The following is a 23456-nucleotide window of genomic DNA, read 5'->3' as shown; positions in this document are numbered from 1 at the left end:
GATAGCAGGATCTCAGAGTTTAAGGCTGTGGTTAGATTTATCTTAATTACTTTCTTCTATTTGCGGATGCTTGCAAGGGGTATAATCACAAGTATGTATTAGTCCTAGGAAGGGCGATGCATTAGCATAGGTTCACCCATACAAAACTTATCAAAACAATGAAGATTAATCAACTATATGAAGCGAAAGCACTAGACTAAAATCCCGTGTGTCCTCAAGAACGTTTGGTCGTCATAAGTAAACAAACCGGCTTGTCCTTTGTGCTAAAAAGGATTGGGCCACTCGCTGCAACTATTACTCTCGCATTTTACTTACTTGTACTTTATTTATCTGCTATATCTAAACCCCCTGAATACTTGTCTGTGAGCATTTACAGTGAATCCTTCATCGAAACAGCTTGTCAACACCTTCTGCTCCTCGTTGGGTTCGACACTCTTATTTATCGAAAGTAATACGATACACCCCCTATACTTGTGGGTCATCACGGGGCTGAGTCCTCGAGCACCCATCATAGGGCCTCTTCCTCTGTGAGGCCCGGCGGCATGATGCCGGTGGCGTACAGAGGAAGCGGCGGCTGCACCGGTCGGTCCACCTCCAAGACGGGACGCTGAGCCTCTCGATCTCGTCGTCTGTCATCGTTGCCAGGTACTTGAAGTCCCGACCCTCCGCCATGGCCAACTACCATTCCTGGAAAATGCAGGCGACGTAGTCGTCGCTGTCTTCCTTGGCCTCCTCGTTATGGTAGGTCAGCTCGTCGATGTACTCGTTGTTGTCGTCATGTGGAGGCGCCGGCAGCTGCCGTGTTCGATGACGAGGCGGCGGTGGATGGTCAAAAGGGAAGCCCGTGTCGCCGAGTAAGCCCGCCTGCCTCCTCGGATCCTTCTCGGTCTTGCACCAGACGTGTCAGGTGTTGGAGTCGATGGTACCTCTGCCTGCGCCGGATCTCGGCGCTCCTGTCTGGCTCCCGTGGAGGCACGGGCGGGACAGGCACCCGGAGGTGGCTGAGCCGTCAGCCGCCGCCAGGCAGGTGCACGTCCCGCCAGCAGGTGCACGTTGATGGGCAGTAGCACCCTGTGCGTCCGCTCCACCTCCTTGGTGCCGCTGTCGGACGCCTCGGAGTTGTGCTTCTTCTTTCCCATGGTTATGCGGTGGCGCGCGGCCTTCTTGAGTGTCTCGAAGGAGTCGACTAACACCCTCTGCTCCGCCGCCTTCTCCTTCGGGGTAGGCGCATCAGGGTCATCAGAAGACCATGAGATGTCGGAGTCGTCGTCCTCTGCGGCTGCGATTTACGCCACCCTGCGGCGTTCCATCCCGACGTCGAACGCCGCGTGGGCCACCCGCTCCTCCTCTGCTTCCTTCCCTGCGCCAGCCAGGAACTTGGCGTCCCTGACCGGGTCGAGGAGGTCGTCGGTGCTGTCTTCGTCGTCGAATTCTTCGTTGGAGCTCAAGGCCGGGGGAGGTGGAGTCGGAGCTCGAGGCCGGGGGAGATGACATGTGTGCGCGCCAGTTTACATAGGCCGGAGGCAGGCCACGGCACGCGTGGCATCGCCATTACTTCGTACGCAGAGGTAGGCGACGGCCACGCGCCACACGAGGCATCGCCATTACGCGGCCGTAAACTGCCGAAGCGACGCCTCGGCGCCAATACTGGCACGGCTGAGAAGACGCATCGAGTCTGGGTCACTGCCAGGCGGGCCCTACCGCCAGACGCGAGCGGGCGCGCGCAGCGTCTGCGCATCTGAGGCGTATATTTGAGCTAGATTTACATCACTGTGGATGACCCGACCACGATGTCGTTCCGCTGGAGCTAGTAGCTGACCCATTTTCTTGCCCCGCGGACGCAAACGGAGGCTCCCGTACGCAAACCGCTCCGCTGGAGATGCCCTCACAGCATATTGCATGTTTGCATCCCTCGCCCGTCCATAGCTAGCCTGCTCATGTGCCGAGCTGTGCCGACAGCCAGGCATGGTGCAGTAAACACCAAGAGCTGGTGAGTGAGCTTTAGTGCACGACGTGCGGCGATGATCTTGTTCGGCTTACTAGTTCCCGACAAGATTTTTTCGGGTTAGAGAACCCCGATCAGTGCAAAGGAAAAAAGTCAGCCCCATATGATTCACAGGAATTGGCAGAAATCAGGTTATACTACCCCGATATGGACTAATCGGGTTGCCCTACCCCGATTCCTTTCAATCGGGTTCCTTTTCCCTGACGGTGTATTATTTCTGCAAATTAGCGAAAACGAGTATTATTTCTGGAAATAAAGAAAAAAGTGTATTATTAAAAAAAATCGCGTGAAGGTGAAGTAGATCACGATGGTTCCGCTCAGAAGGCCAGGGAAACTACTTGTATGGTGCATGACGAGTATCCTTTAAGTGATGGTGGAAGCGGGCATGATAGCCTGACAGGATGCTCTCCTTGGCATGGTTTTGTGGCATGGTGATGTCCACGTCAAAATACCGTGGAGACGAGCAATGGGTGAAGCAATTCATGGATGACAAGAAGATGATACTCACGCTGCCTCGGGCGCCTTCGATCATCAGCAGCTGCGTCTGGCCCGGTGTAGCTGTTGCACGCCTTGAGTATCTTCTCCGCGCCGCCAATCAAGTAGTTTTTTCCTCCGCCTTTTGCAAACCTGTCCAGTACACAATCAAAGCCACCACAAAGTACGAAATTTCACTCGGCGATTTCAGGATATGTTTTTCAAAAGTGATCTTGTTCCTCACATTCCAAATCGTCCAACAAACAGCTGCAATGATAATGATATAGAATTTCTCAAAGCCAGGGGAATAAGTATGAAACCAAGCCATAGCTTGCCAAAAATAAGTAGGGATACATCTCGCCCCCATGGCCGAAGCCAAAACCCCCCAAACCACTCTCGGAAGTATTACAAGTAGATATGGTCATTCGATTCAACTTGCCTGCAAAAGGAGGAAGTTGGTGCTCCAGGCCAATTTCTTCTTTTCATATTCTCTCGGGTAAGGATAACATCTTGGCATAATTGCCATATGAATATCTTAATTTTCAATGGAATCTTGGCTTTCCATATCCAATTGTTATGAGATCCAGCCAGGTTTTTTTCCAGAAGGGTGTACACTGATCTAGTTGAGAAAATGGCATTCTTGTTCAAGGACCAAGTAATCTTATCATCTTCATCATGAAAGGGAGCCGAAAGTAAGGTGTTTAAGATATATTGCCAATAGTCAAGTAACTCACCTCTCAAGCGTCTGCGGAAAGGAATATCGAAATTTGCATCTTTGCAACTTTTCACGATACAGTCTTGTACCTGACATAGGTTAAAGAGAACAGAAAATTTATCACAGAAAGGTTGCTCGCCCCTGATTGGGTCTTTCCAAAGCTGGTAATGTTTCCATTTTTTAACACTACCTTTCTTCCAGTAAAATAAGTCTCCTTGACTTTCAACATTGCTTTCCAGCAGGGGGAATCATTGAATCTTGAGGTGACCGTAGCCACAGTTTTGTTTCTTAGATATTTTGCTTTGACAATTTTCTGCCATAAACCATCCAGGGTGTCGAGTTTCCACCACCACTTACAAAGAAGGATTATGTTTTTTTTCCTTAGGTCCTTAACCCCTAAGCCACCTTTCTATTTCGATCGACAAACTCTGGTCCATCTGACCATATAGTACCCTTTTCTTTTTTTTTCATGCCAAAAAAAGCGTCGCCTATTTTTATCCATCTTTTCTATGAAAGTGTTATTTAAAAGGAACATGCCCATGATGTAAGAAGGGAGATTGGATAGACATGCATCAACCAAAGTTAACCTTCCTCCAGAAGAGGAGGATCCACCAATCCAAGCATCAAGCTTTTTAATGAATTTGCTTTCCACAAAATCTAAATCTGAATTTTTTAGACATCGGAAAGAAACCGGGACGCCCAAATATTTCGTTGCTAAGTTTCCAATTTTGCATCCAAACATGTTGGCATAGAAATTAGCTATATCATTGTCTCCTCCAATAAGAAAAATCTCGCTTTTCTGATAGTTCTTTTTGAGCCCCGACATTAATTCAAAAAGATAGAGCAAAAGCATGGCTTTGTCAGGGTCGTGTGAGAGAAAAAGAACCGTGTCGTCAACATATTGCATAATGGCTACACCTTTATCAATAAGGTTAGGTGCCAAACCATTAAAGAGGCCATTTCCTTGAGCCTCAAGGACCATTTTGGTCAGGCATTGAGCAACGGAGTTGAAAAGGAAAGGGGATAGGGGATCGCCTTGGCGAACCCCTTTCGAGCTTTGGAGATATGGTTCGATCACATTATTTATTTTAACCGAGACTGTGTCATTCTGCAGATTTTTTTCAACCTTGTTACACCAAAAGTCTCCAAAGCCCATGGCTCGTTGACTGTCTAGGAGGAAATCCTAATTTACTTTGTCGAAGGCCTTTTCAAAATCAAGTTTTAGGACAACCCCAATATGTTTTTTGACATGGGTATGATGCATAAGCTCATGGAGTGACATAATTCCATCAACTAGGGTTCTATTATTCATAAAAGCATTTTGCTGAAAGCTAACAATTTTGGGAAGGAAAGGTTCCACCCTAATGGTAAGGACTTTACTAAGCAGCTTGTAGATGCATTTAAGGAGGCATATAGGCCTGTATTGACTAATTTTATTACCATCAGACATTTTTGGCAAAAGGGTGATGATTCCATAATTTAGGCATTGCACATCTAGAGAACCATCATGGAAAGCATAGAAAAGGTTCATTCTGTCATCTTTGACAATAAGCCAACAATGTTGGTAAAATTCGATGGGGATATTATCCGTCGCAGGAGCTTTGTTTTTCTTCATCGAGAACAACACATCTTTCACATCTTCAACTATGAAAGGCCTACTAATAATCTCATTATCAATATGATCCATTCTCTCATGTGGTTTCCACATAGAGTGATTTAAAGGAAAAAAAAGGTTCCCAGGAGCCGGGCCGAACAAGTTTTTATAATAAGAAGTGGCATGGTCTATGATATTTTTTGTTCCCTCAATAACTACCCCATTATCATCTAGGGATATCATAATATTTTTTCTTTTGCGACCATTGGCCACCCGATGAAAGTAACTTGTATTTAAATCTCCCTCAAGGAGCCATTTTTCATGCGATTTTTGGTACCACAACAACTCCTCTTCTTTATAGATTTCCATAAGTTCAACCATGATCATAGTTTTTTTCATACTTAGATCACTTGATAGTTCCAAGGTTTCTTCTAGCTCCTCAATATATGCTAACTCCTCTTTTAAATCCATTTTGTTTTCTTAGTGTGCCCATACATATTTGAACCCCAACCTTTGAATAATTTTTTGAAACGTTTCAACTTGATATTTAAAATGGCAATGGGATCATCACTGTAAACTCTTTTGTTCCAAATTTCGGTAACCATAGGCGGAAAATCAGCATGTTTGAACCAGGAGATGTCAAACCTAAATTCCCTCGACTTATTGGCAATAGGAAATTTTGTGCCAGTATCAAGCAGTAAGGCATTGTGGTCCGAGATATCTCTGACCAATTTTCTGACTGAAACTAGAGGAAACATGTCCTCCCAATCAGGCGACATAAAAATACGATCTAGTTTTTCTAAGGTGGGGGAAGCTTGTTTATTAGACCAGGTGTATCGACCTCCATGCATGAAAATCTCGCGGAATCCTAACTTGTGAATGTCAGAATTGAAAATATCAATGGAATGTGAATGCACAAAATTCTTATTCTTCTCTCCACTATGTCTCACAATATTAAAATCGCATCCAACAATATAGGGTATGGGAGCGGTGTTTTGGAACATGGGTGCATATGCTCTCTATATTTTGAAATGCATCTTACATACATTTTAAATTTTAAAAAATTGAAACTAAAAGTTTGCGCATACATCTTCACATGCTACGTGCTCACAAAGTCGATTCATAAAAAATCGACTTATCATGTGACATGTGTAAAAAAGACAAAATTCAGTGCTAAAAACAATGCTTTTCACAAGATAAACTTTCTCTTTTTTATATAGACCATACAAAATATTGGTTTTTCGTGAAACTTGACGAACGCACGTATATTATGGAGATGTACATGTTGAATTTTTTGCCCAAGTTTTTTGACATTTCGAAATATAATTTTTTGGTAGAGGGAGCATATGCACCCAGGAGCCGAATTGAATTTCCGATAAGAAGATTATAACAGAAAGCGTAGAGTTCAGTAAGGAATTCTAATTTATGCTCCTCAATGAGGAGCACCATAGACAACAACAAGAGCCCAATTAGTTTTATGAATTTTATCCCACAGAACACTGAAGCATGTATTTGCCTTGCTTAACAGCGTTAAACATCTAAAGATTCATTCCTAACACCACAGAGGATGCCGCCAGACTTTCCACGAAAGGAACCCATTTCCAAAAGAAAATATTACCCGGATCCAGCTTGCGAAAGAAACTGAGATTGCAATCTTGTTTCATAGTTTCTTGAATGCCAGTAAAATCCAGGGAATAATCAAATATCATATCTTTGATACATGTCACCGCCCCTTTCTTTCCCACACTCCTACTATTCCATATGACACCTTTCATTTAAAACGACTTGCTTAACGTGTTTTCTAGCGACCCTGCCAGGAATCTGGGCATATTTGTCACCAGAAGAGGAGTCATTCTTGGCTTGACTTCTCGTGTTAGGTCTCGAGACAATCACTACTGGCTTTTTTCTCGACGATTTTTTCCTTTATTTCTTACTTAGTAAAGGGTTGATCATTGTCAGAGGATGGTATCCAGTCCATAGATAGAGGGGTCGAGTTGCGAATATTATTTTCAATGTAAAGATTATCAGCATGTAAATGAGCAGACGCATTTTTATTAGCCAATTCATTTCTAGATGTTTCCAAGTCTCTAAGAGCATGTCTAACACGCCCCTTATTTTTCTGCCCCGTATTTCGTAATTATTTCGCCCCGTATAGAAAAGTGCTCGTCGATACACTGTTCCGTCAGCAGACCCCGTATTTCACTCCGTAAATTCGTCAATTTAAAACCCCGGGAAACTTGTTCATATTCATAGTTCGTCGATCATACATACGGATCAACGTATATACATACAAAATGCGCGATCCTAACGCGACTTCTAGTCGGAGAGGTCGACGATGTACGCGTCCGCCTCCGCCTCCCGCAACTGCGCCTCCTTCACAGCGGCGATGGACGCCACCTTCTCTTCCTCCTCCGCCCTCTTCTTCTCGGCGTCGTCCTTGAGGGACTCTTCTATCGCCTTCAAGAAGTCGGGGTCCTCCTCCTCCTCCTCGCTGGCGAGCGGAGCTCCTCCGCCGCTGGTGCTCCCGATGGTCGCGTTCCAAGCCGCCTTCGCCCGGCGTTGGCGCTCCCACTCGGCGCGTCACTTGTCGAAGTCGAGGCCGCTCATCGGCTTGAGCGGCGGATCCTCCTTGTACCAGCGACCGCCCGCCGCGAACTCAACGAGCTTCGGCGAGACGTACGCGGCGCCGGCGTACCTGCAGGCAGCACGGTGGCTCCCGGCGGCGGATCTCTTGCATTGGAGACGCCACGCATCCTCCACGTTGTCCGGCGAGCGGGATCGCTTCGATCCGCTCGCCGGCGAGGCGGTACTGCGGCGGCGTGCGTCCATGCCGGAGCTGGGGTGAAATGCGGAGCTAGGGAGTGAGGGATTTCTCGTCGGAGCTAACTAGGGAGGCGGCGGCGCACGGCGGAGCTAGGGTTGCGAGTGAGGGGTTAACCCCTCACTCGCACCTTCGCCCGGTATAAGTAGGGGGCGGCGGGGCGGATTTCCTGGGGACCGTATTCCGCCGAAACGGGCCGGCCCGAATACGGGGCCTGCTAGACGGCTCAAACCGGGCATGCCCCGTATCCCGCCGGAATTTTACGGGGTGGACGGGTTATAAGGGGCCTGTTAGACATGCTCTAAGGATGTCAATGGCAGCAGAGTCATTATCAGGAATGTGTATACCCATCTTATATGCTCTACACATCAATTCACTATTGGAAAGAGTAGCAAAGGAATTAGAATCAAAGGCAGGAGAAGCAATCTTACCTTCCAAGTTCCTCTTCTTGGCAGCTTTCTCCACTTTGTCCATAATGTCTGTGTTTGTATCTGCTGGGCCGTGTTGCTACACCTAGAGACATTCAGCTCCTCTTGAATCTCCTCCTTCTTGTCCTCCAAAGCGATCTCAGGGGATTGGACCAGGTAACCTGAGGATTCGTTCATAGGGGAAGTTACAGTATCAGTAACATCAGTTATCACACGACTAAGTAGCCACCGGGTTCCTTACTTTTCAATAACGAAATGAACATAGATAGCACAAACAGAAATTATACTTTTCACAGAATTTTTGCTGGCACGGCTAACAAAGCCTGAATGGATCTGGTGCTTTGCTTGTAGATTTTGGAGAGCAGAAGCTTCAGGTCAGAGATTATTCTTAGCTGAAATGGCGACACCGAGATAAGCTGTTGGCAGCAAGCGAGCATCGGCAACATGTCAGGTGCAAGCAATAAAATTCCAACCAAAGCAGAACTCAGAGACATCGGCTATATAAATGTAGACATAGCTCGGCTTGCCCGTGCACCTCGTTGCGTATTTTTTGCGCTCCGGTGAGCGGCATCGTTCTGCAATGGCCGAGCCCGGCGCTGAGGCGGCCGGCGGCATGACAGCACCACCTCCACCTCCGCTGCCACAAAACTCTGACACGCCCGTGGGCGACGCGACGACCACTCCACCATTACTGACAGACACGGCCGACCCAGTCCCGCCGGCTTCAACACCCACTCCGCCGCCGCACCAAACAGCCGCGGCGGAGACGGCAGGCCAGCCTCAACCCCATCAGCCAGGCGCTACTAGCACCCAGACACAGCGGCAAACTAGAATAGGAGAGGTGGCTGGCACGCCTCAGCTAACACATCCACCTCCACCTCCACCTACACCTACACAAAAATCGGACACGGCCGTCGACGACATGACAACCTCTACACCATTGCAAACAGAAACGGCTGACCCAGACACGCCGGGTTCAACACCCACTCCGCCGCCACAAAACCAAATAGCGGCGGCCGAAGCATCAGGCGCTGCCAGCCCGCCGACACTGCGGCAAACTGGAACAGGAGAGGTGGCTGGCTCGTCTCTGCTAACACAGACACTGTCGCAGGAGAAGACGGTGGCGGCCGGTGCGGAGAACCACCTCCCTGCACCGCCACCTCTGCCGCAGGAGCAAGGCGACATTGCCAAAGACGGGAACGAGTCGAAGGACTCTGCCATGGAAAATCCGCGCCAAGCAGAGGAGGAGAAGTCGAGCCCAAGTCGCTGGCGCCGTGTCCGGTCGCCCGTGCTGCTGCTTCTCTCCCTCTTCCGCCTGCGCCATGGAAGGCAGGACCAGCTGAACAAGCAGCCGACGATAACTCCTCCGCCGACGGAGGACGACAGTGCCGGCGACGTTCCTCACACACCGGCGACAGAGAAGGAGGAAGGCGAAGGGAGCAAGCGCCGTCGCCATGAAGAAGAGGCGTCAGTGTCGGCGTCGGGCCGGAAGGAGGCGCCGCCCAGGGAACCGCACCAAACCAAGCGCCGCAAGAGCCTGCAGCGCACGGACAGCGTTCTGCCCCCAGAAGGTGGTGTCGGAAGTCAAGCTGACGCCAACCCCTCTCCGATGAAAAGAAAGTTTCAAAATGCGTGCAGGCTCGTGAAGAACACCATGTCGTGGTACCGTCGGCACCGCTCCCCGGAGAACGTTGAGGACCCCGAGGAAGAGGCGGCGGCGGAGAAGGAGAAATTGGCAGAGGCCAAGCCATCGGCGTCACCGCCGGAGGAGGCGGAGACAAAGTCGAAGCAGGACGGCAAAATGGATCAGAGCACGAAGCAGCCGTCGCCGCCAGCGCAGGAGGGACAGTCGTCCCCGATTCCGAAGAAGATGCCGCAATGGGCGGAGGAGCGTCTCGAGGCAACCCTCGAGGAGTCGTGCATGATGCTGCTCGAGTCGGAGTTCGGGAACCGCCTCAACGACATGCAGCAGCAGTGCCTCCTCACCTTGTCCGTCTTCCCGGTCGGCTCCAAGGTGAAGAATCATGCCGTGACATACTGGTGGTCCACGCTGTTCAAACTTCCGCCGGAGAAGGGCGTCGAGAAGGCAGACGAAATCTTCTCGATGCTCTCCGGCGGCGGCTTCCTCGAGCCGATAAAGAATCCCTGCAGCGAGGTGGTCCACGGCTGCCAGGTGAACCCGCTGGTGCACTGGATGGTGAAGCGCATGTCGAGGGAGAAGGGCTTGGCTGACCTGGATGACCGCGGTAACCCGGCCGATGTTCAGCCCAAATCCAAAGTGCTCTGCCTCACGCCGGGCAACCGTGACCAGATGCAGAGGCTGCGTGACGACGATGACCCACAGGCCCGGATCAGGCCCAGTCCAACAAAGGCGCCTCCTCACGGCAAAGTCGAAGCTGGAGCCCCATGCGAGGTGAGTTGCTTCCTGTCGTAATAATACTAATCCAGTCCCTCAATTCAACGAAACTTACGGATAGGTCGTCTTGACCTTTTTAAGTTTGAGTTACTCTCTCCTCGTCATAATATAGTGCACATTAATTTTGATCAAATTTATTTTAAAATTACCTATATCTACAATTCTCAATGCATACTATATCAAAATATACTTAATGATGTTTTCTAGGTATTAATTTTATATTTTATATGTTGATATTTTTTGTATAAACTTGGTCAAAGATTATACCATTTGATACTAAAAACTCGATAGGCACTATATTTCAACATGGTGGGAGAATTATATTAATGTTGTTTCGGTCGTTTTTATGAAGTTTTTGCCCCCTTTTTTCAGGTTTCTATTTTTATTTCTATTTTATGTTTTGTATTTGTTACGATCACAAATTTCGTGAGTAATTGCACCTATTTTTTAAACGCAATGACACTTTAATAGGAAGCACAAAAATGACTTGAATATGAGACTTTTCATTCACTTACCCTCTAGCCAGTTCCAATATGTGAGGTTCGTATTTTAGAAGCATGGAAATGCCAAAAAGTACATGCCTAGAGGGTAATTGTATGCACAATTGAACTAGAGCTAATATCTCCAATGAAAATGAACAAATGTGTGGGTTGCTAATTGCATGTATGCACTAATCGACAGAAAATGGTGATGCCATATAGATTATTTGTAAATTCAAACATCATAATGTGTTAACTATCAAACTGTGAACCCAATTTACAATCCATCTTAAATGTCAGCTTTATTTCGATGAGTGCATGGAAACTATACCCGCATCCATATGCTTCGATGACTTCTTTTTCACCTTCAAAGTTACACTACTCTTGATTTACGAAGTTGACACTGTATTGGTACTAAAGTTTTCATGTATTAACTAGTACTCCCTCCATCACGATTTATAGATCATGCGTGTATCCCTAGATCATAAATTTAACCAACGTAATACAAGGTGTATATTATAAAATATTAATCATTAGAAAATTTAGATGTTCTATTTTCTTGATATATTTTTTATGTTGTATAATTTATATTATATTAGTCAAATTGATGATCTAAGGATACATGTGTAAACCGGGACCAAGTGACTAATACAAAATAGATCAGCAATTAATGCTTTACTTGCATGATAAAAAATCTGTCAAAACAGAAGTTTTCCATTACACTCATGTAGGGTCTAGTTTCGGAGTATGCGACATGGGCACACAGTTAGGCTACAACATATATGCTTAAGTTTACAAACCAACTTTTAACCTGGGGCATACCGGCAAACTCATGAACGCAACATGTACATAAAGAGTTGCGATCCAGTAGTGCCAAAATGCGACCGAGCCAACCTCGGTGTGGTATAAATCTTGATGTTAGAATCGTGGTCCTTATTCTTTTCACACTAGAAAACAATAAAATCAGTAGAAATAATAGTTCAATCATTAACCAAAAGAGAAGGTACTCTCGCGACTGATCATCTAGCCACATAAGCGAAACTTTTGAAATGTTGTTTCGTGTATGTACTTGCTCAACATATTTATTAAAACCACTTTTGTAATCAAACTGAATAAACCACACTTTCTAGTTCTTTTCTTTTGTAAAGGTGCCCAATTTACTTGCTATGTATTTGTTTGATTTCGTAATTTTTATAGCACATCAATGATGAAGTTTTCAGTTAGTTGTGCCCTAGACATTCCCAATGGAAAATATATGAGAACCATTCTACTTTAGCGGATCAAAAAATACCAAATTTGTTGGTTGGTAACTTTTTGTACATTAACACACCTGTATTAATTAGTAAAAACGATAATTCAATCACTAACCAAAAGAGGAGGGATGGTCTCACCCAGTGGACCATTAATCCAAACATTAAGAGAAGCTTTTTTATTTTTATTTTGTGGATATAACATCTCAATCTTTTGACTAAAATCACTTCCGTAACCAAATATAAAACATAGTTTCTTGTTCCAATGCACTGTGGAACTTACTTGCTTTGTATTTCTTGCAACTGCACATTTTCTATGTGCATTGAACCTCTCCTGCGCAATTGCACTTCAATGAAGGGCGAACAAGTGACTCGGGCCTGATACTTTAATTTCCATTCACCTGTTCCTTAGATCCAACATCAAGTAGCAAGTATGTGACAGTTTCTTCCGTACAATCTCAAAAAATACCAAAATCATGTAGTAACACACATAAATTAATCGACGTAAATAATAGCTCAATTGTTAACTAAAATAGAGAAGATATGATCTCTCCACGCCACGGGTGGATCATCAAGCCTCAAGGAGATATTAAAATATTTTATTTTGTGGGTAGTTGCTCAATGTATTAATCAAATTATAACCAAACATAAATATAGCTCACCTGCTAGTGCTTATTTATTAAATTGATATTGTTTCGAAATGGAGAATTACCCTGACCTTTGCATCGAAGAGATGCATACATATGACCTATAACTTCTGAATTAGTGTCTAACAAGAAGCAGTGAGACAAACTATTAGTTTTTACAACTCGCCCTAGCTGTTTATGGGTTTGAGTTTTAGAATTTAAGTGGCCCGAAACATATAGTGCAGTATGTAATATGTTGTTTTTTCTCATAAAAGTAGTGTCCCGCGCAATATACAGTTGTAGCTGAGTTATTGCTTTTAAGTGTATTCTCCTTTTTTTTGTTTATTTATTAAGAATCGAATCTCCATTTGGCATGAGTTCATAGGCAAAGCAAGGTAGGAAGGTTGTAACTATGCACGTGGCCTGACACGATGGCTCTTGTGTTAAATAAAGGAAACTGCTGGGCGTCCCCGGGGGATCTGATTCCCCAGCCCCCGGGTCCACAGCCGTCGAATCAACCATTTTGACGGTTAGATTTGCATGTAGCAAAAAACATCTCCGGCAGCAAAAAATCACCCCCGGCAGCAAATGACTGAAGCAAAAAACGGTGCGTTCAAAAAAGAAAATAAAAAGGCTGGGCTCACCGGAGACCTCGCCGGAGACCACGTAGCAAACATATTACGCAGATGTAGCAAAACCGCAAATAAATTGTAGCAAATTCTTTTATTCATATGCTGCAAATCCTCTAAGACATCAACAGAGACATCGCCTGCAGCCGGCAGCAACGCCGTCCGAGGCTGCAGCAACTCCGTCGTTCAGGACAATAACGCTACAAGCTGCTAGTAGCAACACCCTATGTCTATGGTAGCAAAAATCCACCCTCTGCCGGTAGCAATGTCGGACACCTTAAATAGCAAAACCGATCTCCGCAGATAGCAACGCCTCAGGCCTAAGACAGCAAAACTCCTAACGAAGCCGAGAAGCGCGAGATGGAGGCAGCGCTGGTAGCATCGGCGGCGACCGCTTGTAGCATCGACGCCCTCGGCTGATAGCACCAGTGACAGCGTCGTCGACCGGAACATGGCTGTAGCACAGCGCCCGGAGCATGCGGCGGCGGGAGTGGCTGGGCTCGTAGCAAAAACGAAAACCACTGTCCATCACGAGAAGAAGGACTACGGAGGATATGGACCAGGAGAAGGCCGCCCTCTTCTAGCAGCATGGTGGCTGCCTCTCTCCTTGTCGTTGCGCGGCAGAGCGCCCCGGCGAGACGGGTGGCGGGGGCTGCGCGGCGGAGCGCCTCGGCGACATGGACGACGGCGGCTGCGCGGCGGGGCGCCTCGGCGAGACGGGCGGAGGCTCCTGTAGCTCTCCTAAGAGCGGCCGGTTGAGGAAGAAGGCCAGGGGCGGCCGGCAACCTCCAACTACCACGAGGCGGAGATCCTCATGCTCGCTGCCGGCGCGCCGCAGGTCGACCGCCTCCGCGCTGTGATCCCCTCCCGGCGGCACAGCAGCCACCCGCGCTGGAGCTCGACCTCGTGCGGGGAGGCTCCCTTGCTGGCCTCCTCCGCTGGCTTCCTCCGCCTTGGCTCCATGGTCTGCAAAAACGTGAGAGGATAAGGTACGCGAGAGCGAGAGAATAACAAAAGAAAACGAGTGGGTAGGAAAGGAAGGGATGACATGCAGTTCGGTGGGCCCCGTGGACACGCGTCACACGCGGAAGGAGGAGGCTGCGGGGCGTTCCATCGTCTGGGGGAATCCCATTGTTTTCCTTAAATAAAAGATGGAAACAACCTACAGTTGTTTTTCATGCTGTAGAGAATCTGACCTTGAGTTTTAGCATCTTTAATCCTCACCTCTACCATAATAATGCCGGGGTGAAGTCCACCTATGGTTTTGTTATTTTTTTTTTATCTCCTATGGAACTTCTCTCTAATCCCAAAGCAAAAAATCTGAAGTCCGAGATGATTTACTGAAAGGTAAGATTTTTAAAGATTTTTTTTAGATGATTGCACTATCCAGGAAAAAATATTACCCCCTTTATTTTAGTAATGTTGGCTACGGAGTTGTGAAACTAATTTTTCATTCCATAATATAATAACTTTTGCTATTTGGAGCTTAGTGCTTTTCAATTTGTCAACACTTGATTTTTTGTCCATTGCACACATGGGCCCTGTGCTATTGTTTGTGTCAATCCTATATTTGGCATAAATTATAGCCTATTTACACTAGCATTTGCATGTAAATTAGTAAATTTTTAGCCTAGTGACAATGTAGATTATATGAATATATACATTAGTAACACGCACATACATCAATTTACATGCATATAAATTGTAAATTACATATAAGAATTTGACTTCTGATGTAATAGGACACAATCAAATTTCCATGTGTCATCTTGTGTTGAATTTTTTTTTTTGAATTATGAGGAATTGAAAAACAACCCGAATAGACTAAATACAATATAATTGTACTACTTATCGTTATTTCATGCTGAACAGTATAAGTAATAAGTCAATCTTTTAAATTTATGGCAACTGAAGGAACAGAAGGTTAAAAAGTTATAAAAAACCATGCACCCAGTCTGTATTTTATATTTTTCTTTGTGTCTCTGGAGGAGTTAGTGCCAAATATAGTGAAACAAAATGTTTACTACCTCCGTTCTGTAAAATAAGTCCTATGATTTTTTTCAAAAGTCAAACAATGTAAAGTTTGATCGAGTTTTTAGAAAAATCTATCAACATCTACCATGTAAAGTCAATGTCATTAGATACATCATTACATATGTTTTGATATTGTATCTACATAATACCATGGTTCTAAGGAATTTTCTCTATAAGCTTGGTCAAGCTTTATATCGCTAGACTTAAGAAATAAAAATATAAGCCTTAGTATCATAGTTGATCTATCTTTTTCCCAAGATTGTAAGAGGAAAAGAACATGGATCTCGGTTTTTCCTTTATTTCACTCTCAGTGTTCTACTATTAATTACCATTTGTGCTATGGTCAGCTTAGTAGAATTTTGTATTGAATCTATACGGCTATATTTTTTTTTTTTTTTGAGAACACAGTACAACGCAGACGCTCACAAACACGCACGTACAAACACCCCTATGAACGCACGCACGCACACCCTACCCCTATGAGCACCTCCGAGAGACTGAGCCGACATATCTTGAGGTTGACGAAGTCACCACTGGCGCCTCGTTGTTGACGGGCACGTCACCTACCACTGGGTGGGCTGGTTCCACCACAAGGGACCTAACCACCAGAGCCAAGTTCTGTTTGCTATACGGCTATATTGTTTGAACTCTGAACTGGATTAACGCATCCATATCTCTGATATTTCCTAGGATCAACAAGATAAAACCAAACTCGAAGCTGAGAATCTCCAGGCTACAATACTATTTATCTATCGAAGGAAGAAAGTAATCCTCAACATCAGCGCGCACGTGTACCGGCTCCCCAAGCCCCTTCTCATCAAGCTGGCCGACCAGCTAGAGGTGCTGCAGCTCGGCCGGTGGGGGAATTACGACGACGAGACATACATGGAGGTGGGGGCTCTGGAGTCTCTAAGCTCCATCGGAAAGCTCAAGAACCTCAGGTACCTCAGCCTGCGTGGGCTGTCCCGGCTGACGGAGCTCCCGTCGCAGCTCCGGCAGCTGCGGCGGCTGGCCATCCTGGACGCGCGCGGGTGCCAGAACCTGGTAAGCGTGCCGTCGGCGACCGTGCAGAAACTCAAGGGACTAACCCACCTGGACCTCACCGAGTGCTTCATGCTGGAGCACATCGGGCGTGGGGTGAGCGCCCTGTCTGAGCTGCGGGTGTTCAAGGGCTTCGTGTTCGGCGTCGGGAAGCGGCGGCGCGACGCGTGCAGGCTGCAACACCTCGCGAAGCTAAAGAAGCTCCGGAAGCTCAACATCAACGTCACCACCGACGCCAACGTGGAGAAAGACGAGATGGCGCAGCTTGGGAAGCTCGCCAGCCTCGACTCGCTGACGGTGACGTGGGGTGAGTGGCCGAGCGTACTGCTCGACGATTGCAAGAAAGATCAGATGGATGAACTCCGCAAGAGGTGGACCAGCCTCAGGCTACCGCCGGGGCTCGAGAAGCTGGACGTACGGTGCTACCCCGACCCCGAGCTGCCGGTGAAGAGGTGGCTCCATGTCAATGGTCGTACGAATCTCAAGAAGCTCTACGTCAGAGGCGGGGAGGTGGAAGAACTCGACATTCCCATCGATAACAATATCGAAACCCTGCGACTGAGGTACCTCAATAAGTTCAGGATGAATTGGGCGACTGAACTGCTCCCTAAGTTGAATGGGAACTTGAAGCGCATTAAGCGTGTGGAGGTTGTGGATAAGGACCTAAAGGTGATGAGGAATCAAACCAAGGGCAAGGGTGATGACAAGGTGAAGGATGAGCACGAGAAGAAAAAGGTGAACGAAGAAGAAGAACGAGAACTCGTTCTAGATAAGGATCTATCTCGAAAAATTAAGAAGCGGATGAAGATACCAGAGTCCACCATCGATGAGAATGGGGTGTGGGTGAAGGATCCCAAGGAAGAAGAAGCTGCTGCTGATACGACGCCACAGGATGATCCCCCAAAAGCACAAGCTGCTGCTGATACGACGCCACAGGATGATCCCCGAAAAGAAGAAGCTGCTCCAGGAGATGCAGCCAAGACCCAAAATGGCGATGACGGCAAAGCGCAAAAAGGTTCGTCCTAACTCCTAAATCCTTATCTAATCATGAAAACGTGGGTCTAATTCAAATACTGTGCCTTGCTACTAACATATCAAGTTTTCCACAGACCCCATATATATTGCACGCCAAGCATAAATGTGTCCTAAACATTATGGCAAAATAATAATCGCACTATTGCTTGCTTAATTTTGTAGAAGTCAAAGGGAAACAAAGCGGCCTGATCAAAGGCTCCCAAGGAGAAAATGAGCAAGCTGCAGAGGAAGATAGAGGAGATACTAGTGAGAAGAAGAAAGTTGACGGTGGAGATAGTGTTAAGGAAGAGAAAGACCACATGAAGACGGTCAAAGATAAAGAGCACGATATCATTAAGAGGGACGCAAAAGAACATGAGCCTACCGTAGTTGAGAACAGGATGCAGGAGAGGGGTGAGCAGGAACTGAAAGAGGACGTGGAGAAGAGAGCGTCGCCCACACTTGACGTGGCCCAGACTGCGGCTCCAGGGAGCGGCGGAGATATCAAGATCAAAGATACCGGCATCGATAATTTCACAGACAAAATAAGTGGTATATTACTAACTAGCCATATAGGTATGCCAAGTCTTCAAAAATTGTACTAGACCGAAACTATCAACACTCTTGGTTTTGTAGAAGTCAAAGAAGAGCCCGATGACAGAGTGAGAGGTGCTAAAGGACAAGACGAGCCACCTACCAAGGAAGACAAGGGAGACGTCGGCGAGATCAGAAAGTTTGATGGCGGCGATGCTGATGAACCGCAAGCAGGTCTGCCTTCCCCAAAAGAGAACGACACCGATAATTGTTGTGTGTACTGGCTTATAATAAGGCTCCTTTAAATCTGACAATAGTGCTGCTTCCGCAGAAGGTGAAGACGAAGGACAGAAAGAGGATAGCAAAGTGTTCGACATGGTCGAAGAGCAACCCACTGTCGGGCAAGACGGAGGCGGCGGCGTTACAAGCGCAGCCGATGTGACGAGCTCGCTGGCGCCACAACCGCCCGAACCTGAGGACGAAGAGAACCCTGCAAAATTAATCGCACCTGCAAAAACAACTGCTCGTACGGTGACTCCCCCAGCATTCCCGCCTGCAGCAGCTACCAGCGTTGCTCCGGCCGCCGCCGTCCAAGCTGCCGCGGAGCCCAAGGAACATGGGGTTACTGGCCACGGCGACGGATCCACTTCCACAGGAACCGCCGGTACAGAATAGCATATAGCAGAAGCAGTGCATCTGCATCTGCATAAGGTACAAAAAGTTCTCCAATCCAATCAGCCTATATAAGAGATCTGAACTTCCCTACACTCCACAGTGATCGTACGTGGTTGTTTGATAAGGGATAGGATGAGCTAACTTGTGTGCAATTTGTTCGGTTGTTTCTTCAGGTGCCCGAATTTAAATGGGGATGGTGAGCTATTCTGAAGGACACCTTTGGGTTCAGCCATTCGGTCGCGAGGGAAGTTGACACGTGGAAAAACAGGCTATCCTTGTTGCCGGTGATGTACTTACTAATTACTACTACATGGGTTCAGCCATTAGTACGTGAGAGCTTCGTTTCTTATATTTTATAACAGAGAAAGTAAACATGTGTAATCTCAGATTTCTTATGCATGCATTTTAATTGTGTAAATACACCTACAAACCAATAAGATGTGGCTTCCATTGCTAAATCTGTGGCCAGCTAGAGTTTTTTCTTCGTTATCCTATTCTCTGCAACTACAGTACAAACCGATACTAAGAACACTGTGCTGAAATGGCATGTTGTCTAAGTTTTTTTTTCTGTTCGCCACCATATTCATGTCAGTGATGTGGGGCCTCAAAATAAATAATCCACCCCCTTGCATCTCAGTGCTCTAGCCACCTCCTTCTATTGCTTTCAGAGGCGGGCTTCTCGTGTTGCGCTCTCTCCTCTCCTGCAGTTCGTTGCATCCTCCATTGGTCGTGAGCTGCAGGGCTTCATCTTCCCGCCTGTGCGATGCGGGATTAGCTCCCCGTTGCGCGACCGGTCTCCCGCATCGGCTTCTGCCGAGGCTCCACCTCTCGCCGCTCCCTCAGGCCTCCTCTAACATCAGATGGCACTCACGGTGGAATCAGCAGCGGCCAGTCTCTTGCCATGGGACGCTCTGGCCCATGGAGCTCCTTCGTCTCTAGAAAGGCCGACGTTGACGATGGCGACCTAGACCCTCTGGTTAAATAGCGCGGTTGAAGTAAAGTAAAAGTGGTATTGTAGAGCCATGGTTAGAATTATTTTATTCGTACACGCGTAGGCATAGTTTTATAAATCGGACCGGACCGGCGGTCCAACCGGAAAAAACCGGAACCAGTGCCTCTGTCGGTTTTTTAAGCGCACTGGACCGCATGCGTTGGTGGCCCGAATAAACCGGCTAAACCGCGGTCAAACCACCGGGTTCACGCACTAAACCGGGAATCTGGTTCGACTGGTTCAATTGGCTGAGTGCTATACTCATAGAGCGGGCCAAGTCTGATGGTCAAATTGAAGGTGTGATCCCACATCTGGTTGATGGGGGTTTATCTATCCTTCAATACGTCGATGACACAACTCTATTTATGGATCGTGATATCGAAAAGGCTCGTAATCTCAAATTAATTTTGGCAGCTTTTGAGCAGTTGTCGGGTTTGAAAATTAACTTCCATAAAAGTGAATTGTTCTGTTTCGGTGATGTCCAAAATGATATGACTCTATATACAGAGTTGTTTGGTTGTGGGCAAGGCCAATTTCCTATTCGCTATTTGGGTATTCCAATTCATTATCGGAGACTTACAATGGCTGAATGGAAGATTATGGAAGAAAGACTACAAAAATGCCTTAGTAGTTGGAAAGGCAAGTTGCTGTCCCTGGGAGGAAGATTGGTACTCAGTAATTCGGTACTTACAAATATGGTACTGTATATGTTATCATTCTTTCTTCTGCCGAAAGGAATTCTGCATAAACTCGATTATTATCGATCTAGATTCTTTTGGCAAGGAGATAGCGAGAAAAAGAAATACCGACTGGTTAAATGGAGTATAGTTTGTAGTCCCAAATATCAAGGCGGACTTGGAGTTCACGACCTAGAGGTCAAGAATTCAGCTCTGCTGGGTAAATGGCTTTTTAAGCTTCTTACCGAGGATGGGATTTGGCAAATTATTCTTCGGAGAAAGTATATTGGCTCGAAGACGCTATCCCAAGTGGTTTGGAAACCTGGGGATTCTCACTTTTGGGCTGGACTCATGGCGACAAAAAATATTTTCTTTCGTCATGGTACTTTCTCCATTAAAAATGGAGCACAGATACGGTTCTGGGAAGATGTTTGGTTAGACAATGCTTCCCTAAGTGAACAGTATCCTAGTTTGTATAGTATTGTTCGTCGCAAAGGTGATACCATTGCCACAGTAATGGCTACTTCACCCCTGAATGTCACATTCAGACGGGTTTTGCTTGGACAAAGGCTACTAGCATGGAATGCTCTAATTCAACGATTGAGAGATATTCACTTATCCCCTGAACCGGATGAATTTAGATGGAATCTTCATGTCGATGGCACTTTCTCAGTCAAATCTTTATACAATGTGATCCTTCATTCTGATATACAAGTTGATAATAATAAGAAAATTTGGAAGATGAAGATACCATTAAAAATTAAAAAATTTGGATGGTACCTTCGTCGAGGAGTTATTCTTACTAAAGATAATCTTGTTAAGCGGAATTGGCATGGAAGTTCACGGTGTGTTTTCTGTCATCATGATGAAACCATCAAACACCTTTTCTTCCAGTGCAGTTTTGCGAGATCTATATGGTCAGTCATCCAAGTAGCGTCTACCCTGTATCCCCGACTAGTGTGGCAAATGTCATTGGCAATTGGCTTCACGGTATCGATTCAAGGTTTAAGTTGCTTCTTAGGGTGGGGGCGCTATCACTTATCTGGGCGCTTTGGCTGAGTAGAAATGGCAAGATTTTTAACGATAAAAATTGTTCTTTGTTGCAGGTCATCTACAGATGTACAGGTATTCTTCGTTCGTGGTTACCTCTTCAGCGGGCGGAGAACCGAGACCTATTTACGGAGGTCTGTACACGGTTGGAGGCTACAGCGAGGGATACTTTTTCCCTACATGGGTGGCAGCATAGTCTACGGATTGAAGCTCCACCTCCATCCTATGCGTTATATAATTCATTGTTTCGATATGTATTTCGCCTATTTTTTACATATACTTTGGCTCCAGAAACTTGAACGGCTGTGTGCATCCTGATTATGCAGAGGCTGGATGTAATTGCTTTTCATAAGTAATAAAGCATCATTTATCGAAAAAAATTGGCTAAGTGTTGTAAAAATTTAATAGCACGCAATAGGATTCAAACCCAGCACCTCACTTCCAAATACAGAGTGGAGTGATGCCACGAACCAGCTGGGCTAGTGTCACTTGATGTTATAATTAGAGATATATTTCTTTTCTATACGATCTATAAGGCATCCTTGAAAGTTCAATGGCTACAGCATATGCATGGGCTTTCTGCCGGCTTGCATTGCATGTAAACTTCGTATGCGCATATAGGCAGCGTAGGATGTTGTAGCTTTTAGTTGGACCCTTGTAGGATGTTAGTCTTGGACACATCAAAAGTTAACAAGTTGTTGATCAGCAGCTGACTACTCTTTTATATCATTATGTGGATTATTCTGCCAAATTGCAAGTCTAAATTGTTCTAAACAAATAATTATTTAATTAATGCATCATTTGTAAGTAAAAATATATTACTTCCTATTTAAAAACCAGGGAGTGAACCAATGGTCCAACCGGTGAAAACCTGAACCGACGATCTCACCGGTTCGATCACCGGTCCGATTTTTAAAACTATGTGCGTAGGTGATCATCAGAGGATGAAAAAAATATGGTAGTACGGACAAAAATCACCGGTGATAACGAGGGATGAAAAATGAGATGGTAGTATAGCAGTACCACTACACTGTAGCTGCACTGCCCGGAGTGAGGCAGCTACGGTGACTAGAGTGAGGATAGAGCGCGCTGGCTTTAAAATGTAACAAGCGGCGGAGCAAGTTTTGTTTTTGCAGAGCCGAAGAGAGGGTTGTAGTATTTTTCCCGGCTAAAAAGAGATGGCAGATGGTGGAGTATGTTTGTTTCCGAAGAATGCAGTACTCCCTCTGATCCATAATAACTATCAGAAAATCACTGTAAAAAATCCATCATGGAAAAATAACTTCTGAGTAATTACGCGTTACGCTTAAGCTAAAGATTTGTACTGAAAATAACAGCCAGACAACCACCAGTAAGAATACGGTAGCATGCACTGTTTATACTATATCAGGAAGCTACTTTAAAAATTCGACAACAAAAATTACTGCAATGGCCGTTGTAGTGTACTATTTATCCATGTTGTTTTGGGGCAGCCCTAGCTGGCGGTCGACCGCCAGGGGCTAAAGGAGCGATCTGTTTCCGACAACCTGATTTGGGAGAAAATCTCTTCCAGCCGCTCCATGGACTGCGCCACGCAGAGCTCCAAGATGGCCCAGACGCTGGTCATCGCCACCGAGAAGCAGCTCATCCACGACGCCGTTGCCCTCGCCAAAGCCGCGCAGACAGACATGCCGGCTGCAGGCAACCCGGCTGGGACGACTCACTTCCAGCCGGCCGACAACACCAAGAAGATCCTGCTGGACCCGGCGCAGCCGGACAAGTACGTCACCATCGGTGCCGGCTTGAGCAAGAAATAGGAAAGCGAGCTCACCAGCTTCCTCCGTGAGAATCGGGACATCTTCGCATGGACTCCAAGAGACATGCCGGGTGTGCCGAGGGAGTTGGCTGAGCACCACCTCCACGTCCGGCCTGACGCCAAGCCGGTGAAGCAGCCTCTCAGGCGCTTCGCCGAAGAACGAAGGAAGGCCATCGGTGAAGAAATCGCCCGGCTCCTAGCTGCCGGC

At 46.5% G+C, this 23456-nt stretch overlaps 1 protein-coding gene across 1 annotated transcript; it reads left to right on the top strand.

The window, feature by feature from the left end:
• The first annotated feature begins 8617 nt into the window (after positions 1 to 8617).
• Positions 8618 to 18735, top strand: LOC124690113. Its single transcript, XM_047223547.1, has 5 exons — positions 8618 to 10450; positions 16162 to 17527; positions 17710 to 18078; positions 18163 to 18294; positions 18392 to 18735. The coding sequence occupies exons 1-5, from the start codon at positions 8618 to 8620 to the stop codon at positions 18733 to 18735; spliced, it is 4044 nt and encodes a 1347-aa protein (XP_047079503.1).
• The last annotated feature ends 4721 nt before the right edge of the window (positions 18736 to 23456 follow it).

This window comes from Lolium rigidum, chromosome 2 (genome assembly GCF_022539505.1).
Source record: "Lolium rigidum isolate FL_2022 chromosome 2, APGP_CSIRO_Lrig_0.1, whole genome shotgun sequence".
Classification (NCBI taxonomy): Eukaryota; Viridiplantae; Streptophyta; class Magnoliopsida; order Poales; family Poaceae; genus Lolium; species Lolium rigidum.
Note: the sequence above shows the minus strand (reverse complement) of the source record. Positions and strands in the feature narration are given on the sequence as shown.

Bases quoted from the DNA above. Each gene is read 5' to 3' on its own strand.
- LOC124690113 (XM_047223547.1), top strand. From the start codon at position 8,618: ATGGCCGAGCCCGGCGCTGAGGCGGCCGGCGGCATGACAGCACCACCT. The intron at 10,451-16,161 runs GTGAGTTGCTTC...GATATTTCCTAG, and splicing joins AAGCTGGAGCCCCATGCGAG to GATCAACAAGATAAAACCAA. The intron at 18,295-18,391 runs GTCTGCCTTCCC...CTGCTTCCGCAG, and splicing joins TGCTGATGAACCGCAAGCAG to AAGGTGAAGACGAAGGACAG.